The sequence below is a fragment of the Camelus bactrianus genome, chromosome 4 (assembly GCF_048773025.1).
Source record: "Camelus bactrianus isolate YW-2024 breed Bactrian camel chromosome 4, ASM4877302v1, whole genome shotgun sequence".
Taxonomy (NCBI): domain Eukaryota; kingdom Metazoa; phylum Chordata; class Mammalia; order Artiodactyla; family Camelidae; genus Camelus; species Camelus bactrianus.
In genome coordinates this window covers 59,118,469-59,135,968 of record NC_133542.1, presented here as the reverse complement: position 1 = coordinate 59,135,968, position 17,500 = coordinate 59,118,469, and the positions used below count along the sequence as shown (strand labels likewise).

Genomic DNA, 17,500 nt, shown 5'->3' with positions numbered 1-17,500 from the left:
TTGTGTTGGTGAGTCTGGGGAAAGCAGGAGCCAGGCCACAGGCAACCTGAAGGCCACATTTAAAGTCAGAAACTTGTTCTGGGACAAAGAGCCACTAAAGTGTTTTTAATGTAGGTTTTTCTCCTTGCATGTTCCCTTTTCTTTCCCGAATTTCGCCGTCTTGGTAAGACCTGCCCGGACCACCCTATTTAAAACTGCAATTCTTCTTGTATCTCTCACCCTGCTTACTCTGCTTTATTGTTTTTCCAGGATATGTGTCACCTTGTGGCCTACTGTTGAATTAGCTTATTCATTTTTCCTTTCTTTGCACTCAAATGGGAGCTCAAGGAGAACAGGGGTTTCTGTATTTTTGTCCAGGAGGGCACTCCCAGCTCCTGAAATAGCTCATGTCACAGCACAGTTGATCCATAAACATTTGTTGAATGAGTGAATGAACCCCAGCAGGCATGCGCTCTGGGCTTCATTGCTTCAGAGGAAGGAAGTGGCAGAAAGAGAGGCAGCCTCTGAGATGGGGTGGTTTTGTTTCTTGTGAAAGTTGGGGCAGGTTTGTGGCAGTTTGTGGGAGAAATGAGAAAATAATTTATGGAGAAGCATGAGAAGAGGAAGGATTGCCCTCTCCCAACCCATCGAATATCTCCGCTTATAGGAGAGGGAGCGAGAACTGAGGCGCCTGGAGCAAGGGGGCTCTGGGCCAGCTTTGGGCAGGGCCACCAGGGGAGGGCCCCAGAGGGCCGGGCCCCAGCACAGGGAAGGAGCAGCTGAGATGTAGTGAAGCCTCACAGCCCGGGACAATGATAGCAAACCCAACTGTGGCCCTGCCTCCCAAACTCACAGACCAGGGGGAGAGAGACCACCAATCATACAAATAAATATACCACCTGTTTAGAGTGGCTTTGGAAAAAAAAAAAAAAAAAAGCGAGAACTTCTTTCAGAAGCCCTGGCCTTGAGTTGTGAGGTCTTAGGAAAACAGAGGACAGGCAGGTGCCCTGGAGGGCGCCTTACCGTTCAGCCCTCTCCCTTGTTCACATTCTGTGCTGTGACTGCTTTTCACTGATCACTGAGGGCATTTAGATCAGCCTGATTTCTCTCCTGTCAACTTCGAGCTGGATCCGCATCACGATCTCCCCTGTAATCGCTTTCCCACTGTGCGCAGAGGCTCTTGCTGTCAACCTGGATCCTTGTAGAAATCCAGGGGCCAGAAGGTCAGACATGGCCACCCGGATAGAGGGTGGGACTTGCCAGGGTTTACAGTGAGTCTGGCAGGCTCCGGCCTCTCTACTTGCACCTGGCCCAGTGCTGTGTCCCACTCTGGGAGGCTGTGAGCAGCTGTTACAACCCCAGCCTAGCATGTGTAGGATATGAGACAAGAGCTCGGACTCCAGTGGGAGACAGAGGTATATACATCTTACCCAAATGTAGCTGAGATGCTCCTGGGATACCCCCAAACAGGGCCTTGAGATCTCCTGCTTTCCTTGCATGGTGGTTTTAAAACTGCAAATTCTTCGACATTCTTCCCATCCGGAGTGGAGTCTCTGTTCTCTCTGGGCCAACCTTCATGACTCACTTACAACCAGTAGACTATAGCGGAAGTGTTGCTACATGGCTTCTGAGGCTGGGTCATCAAATGCAGTTCTGCAGGATGAGAAGAGTTCTGGAGGCGGGTTGCACACCATGCCAATGTGCCAAACACTACTGAACTGTTATACTTAAAAACTGTTAAGATGGTAAATTTTACCTTATGTGTATTTTACCACGATTAAAAAAAATCAGGCACCATTCATATGATGGGGTATTATCTGGCGATACAAAGGAACGAAGTTTTGATACATGGTACGATGTGGATAAACCACAGAAACATTGTGTTAAATGAAATAAGCTAGTCACAAAAGGCCACATAGTGTATCACTGCATTTATATGAAACATCCAGCATAGGCAAATCTACAAAGCAGAAAACAGACCATTGGTGGCCAGGGACTGGAGGGAGGGAGGAATAGGGAGAGACTGGTAATGAGTGATGAAAATATTCCGAAATTAGTGGTAATGTTTGCACAACTCAGTGACTATTCGAAAATTGTACACTTTAAAGGAGTGGATTTTATGGTATGTGAGTTATATCTCAATAAAATTGTTATATGTATTTATATATATATTTTAAAAAGCAACAAAGTTTCCATTCTGTGTACTGGGTCTCTTACTTTGGAGGCTCTGAGCTGCCAAGCATTAAAAAAAATTGGAGTTCTCCGAGGCCACCGTTTATGAGGAAGCCCAAGCCACATGGAGGGGCTGTGGGTCAGTGCTCCAGCTGACAGCCTGCTTCGTCTCCCAGCCATCAGCCAGCGTCAGGTGAATGAGGCCAGCTTTGAGGTCCAGTTGGGGTGAACTTTCAGATGCCTGCAGCCTCGGTGGACATCTCCGTGAAACTGCGTGGGAGACTCTAAGCACGAACTGTCTAGCCAAGCCCTTCCTGAATTCCTGTCCCACAAGATCTTGAACAAAATAAAATGGTTGTTTTAAACTACTAAGTTCGGGGGTGATCTGTTAAGCATTAATAAAGAACGGGAATACTTATAATCCAGGTAATTTTTTCTTCACTCCCTGGGTTCATTTAAGGGAGGTGAGACGAGGCCAAGGGTAGAGAGCGTCCTTAACGTTTTCTTTTTCTTGAATGTTCATTTGTTTGTTAATTGACTTTATTTATTTACTAATGTGTCCTGCCTGCTCACAAAGGCTCTGAAGGCAGCTCACAGAGAGACAGTTAATAAAAGGTGAAAAAACGAAAACAAGTGGGGGGAAAATTCACAGTGGTGGGGGGGCGGGGAAGCAACACAGTTACTCGGAAGAGCCCGTGCGATAGTGACGTTAGCACTGAGCACACACGGGAGTCATCAACCAGCAGCTGTAACAGCATTTGGGGGCAGGGCCCCCCCAGGCCCTGCAGGGGCACATCCCAGTGAGGACACTCAGGGTGGCCGCAGGGAATGTTCTAGGAGGAGTCGCATGTGAGCAGCCGTGCCTTACCTTCAACCCTGGGGACTCTCCATTCCAGAGACTGGGAGCTGTGGTTCTGGGCTCTGTTCTTCCTAAGAATGATGGTCAGAGCTCCAGTTCCTCCCTGACTGAGACGTTGCTCTGCACTGGCTCTGCCACCACCAGGACCCTGAGCTTTTCTTTTCTCCTGAACATGACCCTACTCACCCTGGGCCAGTGAGCACCCAAAGGCGGATCCTGAGGGTCCCAGTTACCTGTTTCCTAGTTCTCATGGAGCCAGGACTGCCCTGGTGTGCTTTCTTCTCGCTGGGGAACTTCCCATGCCGCATCCCCCAGGCCTCTGTGCCCCCATGGTCCTGTAGAAAGCCCCCAGGAATGCAGGGTGCACTTAAGGGCCTCTGGGCTCCCCACTCATCTCCTCTGTGGCTCTGAAGCCTGCTGGGATGAAGGAGGGCGTGGGCCTGCCATCCCGCCCCGAGGGGCATGTTCACTTCCTAGGACTGCTGTAACTAATCACCACGCAGTGAGTGGCTTCGAACAACACAGATTTATTGTCTTACAGTTCTGGAGGTCAGAAGTCTGAGATCAAGTTCACTGAGATGAAATCAAGATGTCACTGCTTCCCTAGGCTCCGTGGGGGAGTCCCCTCCCTGACACTCCAGGTTCTAGAGCTGTATTCTTTGCATTCCTCTGCTTGCAGTCACCTTCCTCTATCTCCAGAGCTGTCAGTGTAGCATTTTCAAATCTCTTTTCAAATCTCACATTGCCTTGTCTCCTCTGTGTCGAGCCCTTCTGCCTCCCTCTTTTAAGGACATTCGTGATTACGTTTAGAGCCTATCCAGATAATCCAGGATAACCTCCCCATCTCAAGACCCTTAATTTCGTCACATGAGCAAAAGTCTCCTTTGCCCTCTAAGGTAACATTTGCAGGGCCTGGGAATTAGGACCTGGATATATTTTAGGGCCATTATTCAGCCCATCATAGGGAACATCAACATTGCCAACTTTCCTGCTTGTCTAGAATGGCCTTTAACCAAACTAGAGCAAACAACAGGACTACAAACAGATGAGAGAGAAAAGAACAGTTTGTCTTGGCCTCACTGGAAAGGGAAGTTCTAGGTAGATCTGTTCATTCTTGAAGCCAGGGCTGAGGAGGCAACACCTCTAAGACATCTTAGGCACGGGCACCCTGCCCAACTTCACGGGGACTGTGGACTTGTCTTGACAGGCTCCCCTGGGCACCTGCTATGAAGTTGTCCACTCCAGCTGCCGAGGGCTCCCAGGCCCTGCACACCTACCTCCTGCAGGAAGACTGAGAGGCCCTGAAGGGTTTCCGTCAAGTTGAAATTGGCCCGTGATGTCATGTCACAACAGTGACTCAGAGGCAAATGGAAGAGTCAGATGATAAGCAGTTGGTACAATATTTGTTTACTCAACAGACACTTTGTGCTGTTTGGTATCACAAAACAAAGAACCACCTGGAGGTTTACAGATCAGGGAGATTATTTGCTGTGAGTACCCAGAGGTCCAGGCAGTTTTTTCAAATGTGCCTGGATGTCCCCTTCTGAGTAATCACAAGTGATTGGCAGGGAGAAGTCAGCAAAGCACTGGGGATGAGGGGCCACTTGCGTGTGAATGAAGTTGTGGATATGTGTATGGTGAGTGTGTTTGTATGTTAGAGTCTGTGTGTAACTGTTCATGTGCATTGGGTAGATTTATGGTTCTGTACTTGTGAGTCAGAGTGAGTGGTGAGTGTGAGCTAATGTGTGAGTTGAGAATGTGGGTCAGGAGGTAAATCTGGTGCATGAATGCTGCAGGATGGATGGGCAAACTATATCCCTAGCCTCTTACTTGGCAAATCCCAGGGCTGGGACTGCTCCCAGCCAGAGCCAGGGTTGACTAAGATGTGCCTTTCTAGACCCGAGGCCAGCTTGTCTGTTCCTACTCTCAGACCAGCTCTTGAAAGCCTCCTCTCATCCTTCCTGCCCTGAGACCCCGCCTCTATGGACAGTCCCCATCTGCAGGCCCCTGCCTGGTCTGCGGAGAGGGAGATGTGTTGTCACTTTCCAGAAAGCAGCCTAGAGTTGCTTCTGTAGAAATGGATTGAGCACAAAGACCAGGCAAAGGGGTCACCTAACCTGTCTCTCTAGTCCCAGAGACATCGGTTTCCAGAAAACTATAATCAGAGCTCTAGGGAATTTGAAGGAGCAAAGATAGATATGTCTTTTTCCTTCAGAGGGAGGAACAGTAAGGGATAGCCCTCCTGGGCTAAGACTCAGAAGGCCTGACTCCAGACTGTGCCATTGCCCTGGAAAAAAGTCATTTTTCCTCCTCTGGGCCCTGACAGGAATAAAGACAATACCACAACTTCTTTATCCAGTCACCTATCAATGGATATTTAGATTGTTTCCATGTCTTGGCTATTGATTTATTGAAGATGGATATTCTCTGCCCCCTGCACAGGGATTCTGTGAGCTGAGCTAAGATAAAGTCGAAATCTGACTTTGATAAACTGTAGAGTGCTGTGCAATGTGAGAAAGCACCACGTGGAGAGAGGTGGGAAGACACACAGAGCTTGTTTTGTACTCTGATGACTGGCACTCACTGCTGCAAGGACCCAGCTGCCAGGCTCTCGGGGGACTTCTGGAAAGGTCAGACATGCAGTGACAATAACTTTTTGTGAACTGCCAGCTGGGCATGGATGTCTCTTTCCATCGTGTTCATCTCTGCAAAGGAGGACTGTCAGGCTCTTTATTCCTTTACACGTGCAAGAGAATCATTCCCCAAATCACAGCCACCTCCCCTCCCTCCAGGCAGTATGTCTTCAACTCTTTTGCCCCTCACTGGTCTTCATCGCCAACTCACTCTCAGCCCACCCTGCAGATGACAAAAGGGTGAATATTTTCTGGAAAGTCTGTTTGTGGGTAGTTCTAGCCAAAGACTTCAGGGATAGATGAACTTAACTGGAGATAAAAGTTGAGCTCAGGCAACATTCCCACTCACTGTATTTATTGAGAGCTTACCTCTGAGTGCTAAGTGCTCACCACCATCTTGAGTTGGGCATTTTCCTTAGTTTACAGACGAGGAACATGAGGTACAGTTTAAAAGGAAGAACATTGGACTAGGAGTCTTGGAAACTGAGGATTCCATGTTGTCACTAACAAAGCTGCTACTGGGTCACATGATCTTGGGCCTCAGTTTCCCTATCAGTAAAATTACAGTGGGGACCATCTTCCTTTAATCTTTGATGTCTTTTCCAGCACAGCTTCCTGTGCATCCATCTCTGACTCTGGATGAGTCAAATAGTCATTCTGAAGCTGTTTTCTCGCCTGTAAAATGGGACCATCACCCTCTGTCTAGTCTTCCCTGCAGGGCTGTTGTGACAGCATCCTGTGAAGAGGGTGTTGTGCTGAGATGCTGAGTGTGTGTATCTGTTGTCTCTTCATGACTCCTAAGACTCTAGGAAATGCTGGGAACCTGTAATGAGCAGGAAACCAGGCACTTCCTTACAAGTTCCCTGTTCACTTGGTCAGGAGCAGACAGAAGAAACGACAGAGATTATGGGACATTTTGCCCTAATAGGGCCTTGAGATCCCCTTGTTAAATTCTCTCTACTTGATAGAAGAGAAAATTAATACCAGCAAAGGTAATGCTTTCTCCAAGGACACTTAGGAAGCAAGGGCAGAGCTGGGTTTGCAGCCCTGGCTCGCTGACGATGGGTCAGCTCTTCCCAGAGCATCAAGGTGCTTAGTGTGCAGAAGAGAATGCCGCATCACTCCGTGGGCCTCACTCTCTGCCTGAATTTGCTTTGCCTAGCCACATTTCAAGTAATTATAGTCAAGAGTGGCTAGTGGCTGCATCTCCAGAGAGAAGTGATGCTGTTTTAATGCGGATTGGCCACTGGGTGGAGCTGTTACCCATTTTGATCAGACACAGGAGTAAAGACAAAGCAAGGTAACAAGTATTTCAACCCTGTCCTCCTCCACCACCATCCCCCTTCAGAAGACCCACTAGAAAGATCTGCAGCTTGGCCCAGGCACAGATTTCCCTGAGTGCAGTAGGTGACCTCTCATAGGCAACTGGGGCTTAGGGCGGTTCAGCAGAGCCAGGTAGAGATGCCCGCTGGAGCCAAAAGCCCTTCAGTTGTGTCAGGCTTCCAAGTTACACAAGGGGAAGTGCCATCTTACAATGCCCAGGGGAAACTTGTGCAGAATTTAACAAAGGAGTTTGGATATCCAAGCCGATGTTATCTAAGGCAGAATAGACACCTGTGACCCATTTTTTAAGAAAAATTGTTTGAAAAGAAGCCTGATGCTAGATAATCTGATAGGAAATTCTAGCTAACCATGAGTTCTCTGGAATTTCTCTGGAATCACTAGGTCCTTTCTTGTGCAAGTTTTGCAAACAAGCTTTAATATTTTCTTTGCTTTCTGAGACAGGCGTACAGAAACTCATTACAAATGTATTTTGCATCTAAGAAGATTATGCCTAGAAATGGAGTTTGCCTAGTTTCACCCCAAGACAGTTCATGGGAAATTCATTATTCTTAAGCTGAAACAGCTCTGTGAATGTGTTCTGAGTCTGGGTATTCGTACTCATTTTATAGGCAGCCCAAAAAGTGTGAATTGAATGGAAAGGTTGAAACACACACGGCCTCAGTACTTCATCTATGTTCTGATTTATAGATAACACTCTCCTAAGCTTCCTATGTTTCAGACACTAGCATGAGATTTGAATCTTCAAAAAGACACCACAGTGGAGGCAGTACTCTGGCTCCCAACTTTCAGAAGGCTGAGGGGGCCACTCTCCATTCCTTTCCCACTCAGGGTCCATGAAGAACACCTGCCACCATCTGTGAAAGGAAGCTCAGGGTGAATTCCCACCACTTGCACTGTGACCCTTCTTTGAGCTTCTTGGATTTGTTAGGAGCCCCTGATCAAGCTGGGTTCTCTCTTAGGAGGCAGTTTATTTCCGCAAGTGTGACCCTCTAGGTGTGGCTCTGCAGGTGAGCCCAAGGCAGAGGCACAGCAGAGGGAGAGAGGAGTGCCGGCCAGGGATCTAGGAAGCAGGCTTGTCAAGGACCCAGGAGCACTAGAGGCGGAGCTGAGCTGGAACCCAGCCCTGATTTACCGGCAGAAGGCTTCCAAATGCCCCTGGCTCTTTCTCTATGAAATGACTTAACCCAGAAGCCTCTCCGTCCTACCTGGTGCTCCAGCTGGCCCTCCCCATCTGGACTGTGAAGTTGAATCAGCTCTTCTTTCACGGGGAGAGAAACCAGGAAGTGACTTGCCTCAGCCAGAGTCTTGCTGCTGACAAATCTGTAACACTTGACTTAGAAAAGACACTGGGCACTGAGAATGCCCAGCATGGCAGCTTCTTCACTGAGTAATTCTCTCACAGGTACATGGAGAGGGGCTGCACGTCGCTCTGGTACAGGGATGTTTTGTGTGTGAGCTCCTGGTAAGGGATGGGCCTTCTGGGGAGGGAAAGATGGGGTGTGCCACAGATCTGTGTCCCAGGGCTGGGCCTGCCTCAGTGCACACAACCCCTGGTGCCACCTGGAAAACAGGTTTCCTGACTCCCAGGCCATAGAATTTCCCCTCCCACCAAACCACCTCTCTGGGGCATCCACCCCAAACCAGCTGAGCAAGGCCAATGATTGGAAGGATAATCACTGCTCTTATCTTCTGTAGAGCCCTGCTACCTTCAGTGTAACTTGGGGAATGTGTGAGCAACCTCTGAGGTACAAGAATATCCCCTATGAAAATAAAGACAAAATATGATCATGATTTGAGCTGAAAGTACGGTCAGTTTTATGAGTAAAAGTGTCTTTCATGTCGAAAACACTCCTTTAGAGGTCACATGATATGTTCATATATTTTAAAAGCATCTACGGAATGTATGTATGTGCCAAGCACAGAGCTGAGTGATTAGGACTCAACGGTGACCAAGTCATTCATGGGTCCCTGTCTACATGAATTCACAGCCTGGCGAGGGAGTGAAGCCCCAAGCCCTGGCAGGTTTTTACAGCTCACTGGGAAGCCACATCTCTACCTTAGCCCAGCTGGCACTCCCCAGATCGTGCAGTGTCCTAGGTACCAGATAAAGGACTGCTCGGTGAGCCACAGCACCTCTGTTGTCACTCAGGCCCAAATATGTGCAACTCCTGCACCTTCACTCTGTGCACAGCAGAAGGACACTTACTAGACTCATTCCCCTGGTAGGACTTTTGGGGTGAGGGGGCAGCTGCTTCTCTCTCCTTGACCTACAGGCAGAGTGAAGAAGTCTGTTTTCTCACACTCCTCAGTGGTGATGCCATGGAGGCTCATGGAAGTATGGTTTTAAGAGAGGTAATTAACAGTGTTACCGTGGTGTGTGTTCTCTCCCTCTTGGCACAGCTAGGATCGCCCATCCTTGTCAAATCACTGAAATCAGTGTGGTAGAGGTCTTCATCTCCAAATTGCTTCAACTTGAAAGCTCCATTTCTGGAAACAACCTGTTTCTGGTCTTTCTTATAAAAGAGCCTCTTGTACAGGGACACACGGGGAAGATCCACGTGACTGCCTCACACAGGGATCCCTACGTGGAAGGAGAGACAGCATCACATCTTCCCCTCCTGAAGAGTGGACTCACAGACCAGGATGTCTCGCCTTTCCTTCTGGAATCTCTACATCCTTTGCAACTCCTATCAACACTGAAGGTGGTATTGAAGATAATTAACAGACTAGAGGAAGGTGTGATAAGGGGGTTTATTCCTAATTCTGAAAACTGATTCTTTAAACAGTGTCTTACTGTTTGGTGAATAAGGAGTGGGGTAACCCAGCACCTTGTTCTTTACTTTAGAATGTCAAGTTCCCATTAATTTTTTATATATACAGAAAGATGTTTACTATACGGAACTGGCCCGTTTTATTTTGGAGGCTGACAAGTCCCAAGGTCTGCAAGTGAGTCAGCAAGTTGGAGACCCAAGGGAGCCAATAACGTGGTTCCAGTCTGAGTCTGAGGGCCGGGAGAGCTGATGTTTCAGTTCCTGCCCAAAGGCTGGCACGAATTTTTATATAGATACAAAAAGAAACTTTATACTCTTTATGATGGGATGATTTGATTGTGCAGCTTAACCGATTTTGTAGCTACTATTTCACAGTACCAGGCTGAGAGTTTGTTCAGAGGGAAACAGAGGAATATCTAAGTGCATGTATTATCTCACAGTCCCAAGAACTTTGAGTTGGTTTTTTCCAAAAGATTAGCAAAAGTGGCATAGTTATTTTATTTTGTTTCTCTTTAGTTGCTAGTGAAGTTTTTTTTTTTTTTTTTTTTTTTTGTCACCAGTTGAAGATTGACAGCCTGTATTTTATCCAAACACTTATACTTGCATAATTTCTGTGTATATTTGGGTAGTAAACTTTTACCAGCTCTCACCTCCCCCCATTCTGCTCCTTTCCTTTGGATATTTTATACAGTCCCTTATATTTTGTATTCATGGTATCACAGAATGTTGGTTCCTAGCAGTGTACTCAGGAAGTATTTTTGAAGACATGTAGAGTTTGAACTGGCAGGTGCTTTGAGACCTTCCAGTCCAGGAACCTAAACATTCATATAACAGGAAATGAGGCTCAGAGCAGTTGAGTGATTTATATAAGGTCATAGTTGGTAAATAAATATGGACCTAGATCTCAATATCCAGTAAAATTCTAGTCACCACACCAAATTGCCTCAACCCCTAGAGCAGGGCTTCTCGACCTCAGTACTACTGTTTGGGCCAGACTGGCCAGATGATTCTTGGTTGTAGGGGGCTGTCTTATGCATTGTAGAATGTTTAGCAGCATCCCTGGCCTCTATCTTCTAGTAGCCAGTGATGAATTCCTTCACCCTTGAGTTGGGAATTGTGACAACCAAAAATATCTCTAGACATTGCCAAGTGTGCCCTGGGGGGACAAAATTGCCCCTAATTGCTCCAGCAGGAGCTAAATACTTCTTAGTCTTTTTTTGGGGTGTGTGTGGTGAGTTTCCTTTGCAGAGGTTTAGAGTTGGACCCTGGCACTCCTCTCAGGCAGCTGGTATGGATGCTGAGAACCCCTATCCCATTATGATGGTTCTGTGTCAGCACTTCTTCCACAAGGCTCACAGAAGGGCTGAACTGGCAGGCAGGGGATGGGCAGGGAGGAGGTAGGGGCAGTACAGTTGCTGCAGTTCGGGCTTCTGGCTGAGATGGAGACAACAGTTCAAAATCCAGGAGAATGACCCAGGCAGGGCATGAAGCAGGCCTTCCCGAGATGAGTGTGAAGCCCAGATGAAATCAGCACCACGGACAGCTCCCAGCGCAGCCAGTTTTCAGACACCAGATTGACTTAAAGGAGTCTCTTCAAGCACTGGCAGTTTGGATCTGAATATCCTTTCCCCACTCACCTCCTCTGCCACGAATTGTCTGCTTTTTAACAACAATGTTCATATATATGTTACTAAGGTAACCTTCATCACTACACTAAGAGATTGTTACTATGATCCTAATGTTACAGAACTTGGAAGCAGGCTCAGAGGTTCCCTTGCTCAGTGTTAACACCGTTAGAAAACTGCAGGCTTCACAGTTGGACTGAGGATACTGGTTTTCAAGTCGGCTCTCTCCCCAGTGCCTCCCCCAAGCAAAGCTGAAGCAACACGTTTTCTATGAAGAACTTGCAGAAACTCATTATCTCCAGTAGAATTGATCACTCCCTTCTCTGCCCCCCACCCCCGGACACCATACCTTACAAACACTTCACACCTCTACTATACTCTACTGCACCTGTTTTTACCTCTTGCCCTGCTACACTGTAAACCTCCTTAAGGTCAGGTTGCATATCCCCGGTTAATAACATGGTGTCTGACATACAGTAACCACTTAATAAATGTTTACTAAATAGATTCAGAGGAGCTACATGAAGCAATTATGGGGACAGTCTCCCATGATGAAGTTAATTACAAGCATATCAGCAAGAAGAGAGTCCTCTAATTGCTGATTCTGAACTCTTTTCTATAGTCTTGAACAAAACCAAAGTGATGATTTTGGCAAATGTGGGAAACAAAATTACTGACTCAATATTATTTTCCAGACTCACACAGCTGTTAGGACAATAAGTGAAAAAGAAAATATGAAATCTGTTAGACGATGTTAACTGATTCAGGTTACTAAATTTTCAATGTTTTCAAGACTGGAGAAGAAAATCCTTGAGGAGGAAAGAAATAAACAGCAGAATTTGTCCCTGAGCATCTTCATAAGGCAAGAAGTTCAAACTCTGGAGAGGGTCTGATCAGTCTTTGGGGTTAGACACAGAACTCAAAGGCCTGTCAGGCGTCACTCCAGTCTAAGGAGAACAGGATCTCTTGGTTGACTGAGGAACTGTATTGTTTATTACCAGACCCACAGATCTTCATGCCACTTGGGGTTAGCATTTCTGAGTGTCAAGCACTGGGGACAGGGAGGGATGAAAGAAACAGTTTCAACCCTGAGGGCCTGAGGGTACTGGACTTCCAATTAAACACTTTTGAATAATTGCAACTTTTATCCAAAGGACACATATAATTTGTATTTTTAAACATGTTTATAGTGGTTTATTACCAGGTTCTTTGACTCAGCGTAAGGTTGTCTTCAGATGTTCCACCCTCACAACACTGAGTCTGCCCGAGGAAGCATCTATTTCTAAGCCATGGGAAGGCAATCTAGGGGTCCTGCTCAGACTCTGCAGTCTTTGGACAACCTTCTACCATTCCCAGTTGAAAAAGATTCCTATCATTAGCAATCACGCCTGAAGCTAGAAGACCCAGGCTTTGTTAACAGACCATTCACGGTTTAGCGGTGGCCAAGCGCCCCCTCGCGACCATCTCGGGGAATCACGGAAATTTTTGAGGGCCCGGTTTTTGCTAATGGCCCTGAGGTTGCTCTCTGCTCCAGTCATACCTTTTCTCTTTCCTGGGACATGCCTTTGAGCCATGGCTTGGAAAGCAAGAAAATCTTCATGCCTTTAACATATCTGGACAGTATCTCCTCTAAGTCCATGTCCTAATGTCAGGACCGACTTCAAGTTTAAAGAGAAACAGAGGGGATATCAAAATCCAGAAGACACAAGGCACCTGTTTCCACCATCCAGCCAATTTTCAATCGGCTTAATAGAGGACTACAGTGCTGCCTGGGATAACACCCTCCTGGTTACGTCACTCTCCAGCTTTGATCATAATCATGAACGACTGAGAATTTGGCTTCTCCCTTACAGGTGGCAGGAGGAGAGTGTACCTGTCAGGGCGTGACCATGTCTAAGTGGACAGGATCCTTGCCTAAAATCCTGAGTGGAAGAATGGAAGTCTGCTCGGTGCGACTCCAAATCTCCTTAGAATCTGATTCCTCATATGGGCAGTGTGGAGCCTGGTCAGGTCCCAGGTCCTGAACTGGTCCTGGGTGGTGTAACCTAGGTGCTAAGATTAAGGTAATGCCTGACACAGCTAATGATTTCTTTGTTCCGGCATGACTTCTTCTACTCTGCTCTCCCTTTCCTAGCAAGGGATGGCCCTGCTCACTGAGTGCCTCGGTCTGGACGCCTTTTCCCTAGAGAGCCAGTGGCTCGCTCCCACCCTTCCAGCTCAGATATTACCAGTGGGAGAGGGTCTCCCGACTACCATATCTAAAACTGCAGTCCTGTAGACCTCCCACAGGCATCCCCTAGCCCTCTGTTTCCCCTAGATCCTACTACTGCCTGGCATCACACATATGGAAGGCATTGCAGAGACAGCTGGTGGTTGCTGAGAGGGAAGACAGCCTGAAAGCTGGGGGCTGGCAATGGGTCTCAGACTTCGGGTGTGGCGGGGGAGAGCTCTGAGTAGGTGCCCCATTTGCAGTAATTAGAGGATTAGTGGGCCGTGACGCTGGTGAGGGGAGCATGCCAGATTCTCCAGGCTTTTCTTTAACGATATCAGTGTTTCCTCACAAATCCAAACAAATTCTAACCTATCTATAAACAGAATGCTGTTCTAAATTGTAGCAGCTGTAGGAGCACTTGATTCTAGTAACTGCTAATCATCCTCACTTTAGTGAACATTTGATTGATGTGCGCATTTATATCGCTATGGAATCTAGGTGCATAAGTAAAACTTCTTTAAGTTGGTGCAGTGAAGAAACTGGATAAGAACATACAGGATGAATAAAAAGGTCAAGACGCCCATAGAACACTTGCAAGCAGACTCACAAAATCACAAGGACAAAGGGTTGCAATATTAAACAATTTATCGTTGTACATGTGGGCCATACTGGTCCACAAATAAGTAAAAATGTAATATTAATTTCAACACCAAAAACCTACAAACTAGGTCATAAAAGCGAGATTGCCCACATTTCATGTAAAGATTTGTTCAAGATAGGTTTCCATGAATAACCTCGAAAAAACCTAATCTCTGGTAAAACCCAAAGAAAGACAATTGTTCTTTTCAGTGGAAGCTTCCTCAGGAACCTCTCTCTCTCTCTCTCTCTCTCTCTATCTCTCTCTCTCGCTCTCTCTTCCTCTCTTTCCTACCCTCCCTCCACACCCCTCTCCCTCTCCGCAACCCCCCGCTCCCCTCCCCCGCCCCGGTATTTCAGTTTTCAAATACAACAGGAAAATACGGAGGGATGAAGAGAAACAAATCACATCAGTAAAGTGGTAATCTAAGCCTTGGAATAAAACAAGTGTTTTCCTCTGAATGCTCATCCTGGCAGGCTATCTTCTGGAACTGTGGACCCATCTCCCTTAGCTGGGATGCGGCAAGAGCGCAGTATGGTGGGTGGGTCCCGGGACAGGTAGATTTCTGTCGGCCCTGGGGAAGCTCGTCTCCTCGGGGTGCACGATGCTGCCGCGGAGCCTTGCAAGCGGAGGTGGGTGCTCAGTGTTCCGTGGCTGTGGGTGGGAGGAACTCCGCCCCGGAAGGGCGGGGAGCTGCCGGGTGACCACCCTCTAAAGCCATGGCGCGCCAGGCGGAGAGGGCAGCGGGCTGGTGGGTCCCGGCCGCGCCGCGAGCAGGGAGTCGAGCGCCGCCAGCGCCCAGTGCAGGGCGGCGCCCGCGTGCGCCAGCTGCCAGGTGAGCCAGGCGCGCTGCGAGGCCGTGGGCTCCGTGCGGCGGCGGGGCACCGGCAGGAAGGCGCCCCCCGGGGCCAGCAGCTCGCCCAGGCCCACCTCCAGGGCGCCCACTTGGTTGCAGAGCCTGGACGTGAGCGCCGCCAGGGGCGCGCGGGCTTCGGCCGACAGGTGGCAGCGGCGGCGCTTGGGGGAGGAGGGCTGGGTCTCGGGGACCGGCTGGCAGCGTCGCCCGCCCCTGGCCCACAGGGGCGATCGGAACCGGGTCGTCCAGTCCTGGAGACGCCGCGGAATGTGGGCAGAACCTGCGCGGGAGACAGAATGGGAGGGGTTCTGGTGATGCGCGCCGCCCTGGGGGATTCCTTGTCAAGGTCACCACCGCCCCTTCCCTGTCGCGACTCCACCACCCCCACCACACACTCCCTACCGCGCAAGACTCGGGTGACCGCTTCCAGGATCTGCTGGGAATCGGGGCCGAGTCCTGGATGCCTTCCTCTCAGCCTCTTATGGCTGTAGAGGCATCTTTCCAGGGCCAGTGTCTTTCTCTGCCCGCTGGGGGCTTGGTTGGCCCCTCAGGCCCTGGTCCACATCCCCAGCTCTGCCAAAGCCCAGCCCAGAAACGTACCTGGTGTGCGGTGAAGTCCTGCTCTGGAGGAGTCAGGCTTGTCCTTAGCTGTCTCGTGGGCTGGGGATGGTCGTCCCCTCGCCTTCATTTCTCCGTTTCCTTTTCTTTTGTGCCAACTGTCAGGGGAGCCATCTGGGCTTCTCCCCCGCTTTTGCCTGGTGACCACTGTGAATGAAGAGGAGGACAGGAGTGAGTGTTCCCTGCCTGACCTCTGGAAGCTGGGGGAGAGTGGATTAGAGGGGGTCCTGGTCCCACCTCTCCCCCTACCTCCATAATTGCCCCCCTCCAAATACCGGTTTCCTCCACCTGCTCACAGCCTCCCTGGGCAGCTGCCCAGCAACGGGCCTTCCCTGTCACCATGGCAGCTCCTGAGCTGCCTGGCAGGCATGATCCTGGAAACGCTCCCTCCAGTCCAGACCCCGCGAATGGCACAGCTGGTACAGCCCAGACCACAAGGAACCTGGCCTTCACCTTGGGCTTCCCTCCCACCCTCAGTGGTGTGAGGGTCCCAGCTGGCACCTGCTACTTTTCCCAGTCCAGCCCAGTCTCTTGTGTCTCTCAGAGCCTCCCAACCGTTTCTCAAAACAGAATCTAGAATCTGACCTACTCCGCTCCGAGAGCCCTCTTCGGTCTCCACGCTTCCTTTTTCTCTCAGTCTTTCTGAAGGATGTCGATTTCCTCCCTTCCCTTTGAAAGCCAGGTTTTCCTTGGAGGAAATCCTTCCATCTCTCCTGTGGGAGAGGCCTTGTCTCCTCTGCTGCTCCTGGTCAGGCCTCCTGCCACTTTTAGCCCCTTCCATTGTCTCCAAGCCTCCAGCCTGAGCCGCACGTGTGGAGGCCTGAGGAGCAGACCAGGGAATGGCCAGATGAGCCCGGGACATGGCCTTTTATGACTTCCCCACGGCCCCCTGATTGGATCCTGGGTTGGCGCCAGTAGGAGGCCACACCCACCGAAGGTTAGTGAATGATTAGATTAGGCCTGTTTTTGGGGTCCAGCTGACTTTCTTGGGCCTCAGGATATTTTAGCTGCTAATTTCACAGCATTTCGGCTCTCTGCTGAATGCTGAGTTCACAAAAGGGCCGTTTTTGGTTGTTTCTTTCATGCTTTTCACCTATTTGTTTCAGCAGCTCTGTGTGTCTCCGTGTGTGTCAGCGTGGGTCACTCCGTGCCAGGGCTCAACAAGGTGTTGGTAGTTAGCACTAAAAACCTTTGGACTGTCGTCCGTGCAGTCTCTTTGGCCCCTACTCAGGTCTGCCGTCATGGCAGGTATATCTCCATAGACTCTACGGGATGAAGGAACACACTTAGGCTGCAAATGTATGTATTTTATAAAATAGGTACATAACGCATTTAGCCCGAGGGCCATGGCTGCGTACCTCTGCTCTCCACAAAGTATCAAGTTTTGCATTTAACTTTTCTGGGTTTTTTCTTTTCTTTTTCTTTTTTTTCATTCTTCTTTCTTTGGAGTGGATGTGGACATATTGTTCAACCTGGTCCAAAGGGACAAAAAACCATAATGAGACGCTCAGGTTGCAGGGAGCCTTGATGCTCAGAGCCTGAGGCTGATGCTGCCAGTACCTTGGGGGAAGAGGGGCTCTGTTCTCCTTCAATAAAGCTGTTCATCTAATTAAAAAAGAAAACATACTAGGAGAGTGACAGAAATAACCTAGGGCACAGCACTGAGAACAACAGTCCATGAGTTATTTGAAGCATGCCACGGGCATGTTTGTTTCCTAGAGTCGGGCACAGTGTAGTTGTAGAGGGGATACCCCAGGTGAATGAGCAGAAGGAGGGTATGGATGAGACCGCACT

The 17,500-nt window shown here is 48.9% G+C and overlaps 1 protein-coding gene across 1 annotated transcript; it reads right to left on the bottom strand.

Annotated features, from left to right (window-relative positions):
* Positions 1–14,624: 14,624 nt before the first annotated feature.
* Positions 14,625–16,525, bottom strand: LOC141577375 (uncharacterized). Its single transcript, XM_074361433.1, has 3 exons — positions 16,292–16,525; positions 15,689–15,853; positions 14,625–15,368 (listed from the first exon to the last, which is right to left on the bottom strand). Exons 1-3 carry the CDS (start codon positions 16,485–16,487, stop codon positions 14,944–14,946), a joined length of 786 nt encoding a protein of 261 aa, XP_074217534.1. The 5' UTR covers positions 16,488–16,525; the 3' UTR covers positions 14,625–14,943.
* Between the last annotated feature and the right edge of the window lie 975 nt (positions 16,526–17,500).

What these genes read in the sequence shown, in the direction of transcription:
- LOC141577375 (XM_074361433.1), bottom strand. Translation starts at nt 16,487, where the DNA reads ATGGAAGGGGCTAAAAGTGGCAGGAGGCCTGACCAGGAGCAGCAGAGG. An exon ending in GGGCTCTCGGAGCGGAGTAG is followed by an intron (nt 15,854 to 16,291) that starts GTCAGATTCTAG and finishes CTTCATTCACAG; the next exon opens with TGGTCACCAGGCAAAAGCGG. An exon ending in AGGACTTCACCGCACACCAG is followed by an intron (nt 15,369 to 15,688) that starts GTACGTTTCTGG and finishes TCTCCCGCGCAG; the next exon opens with GTTCTGCCCACATTCCGCGG.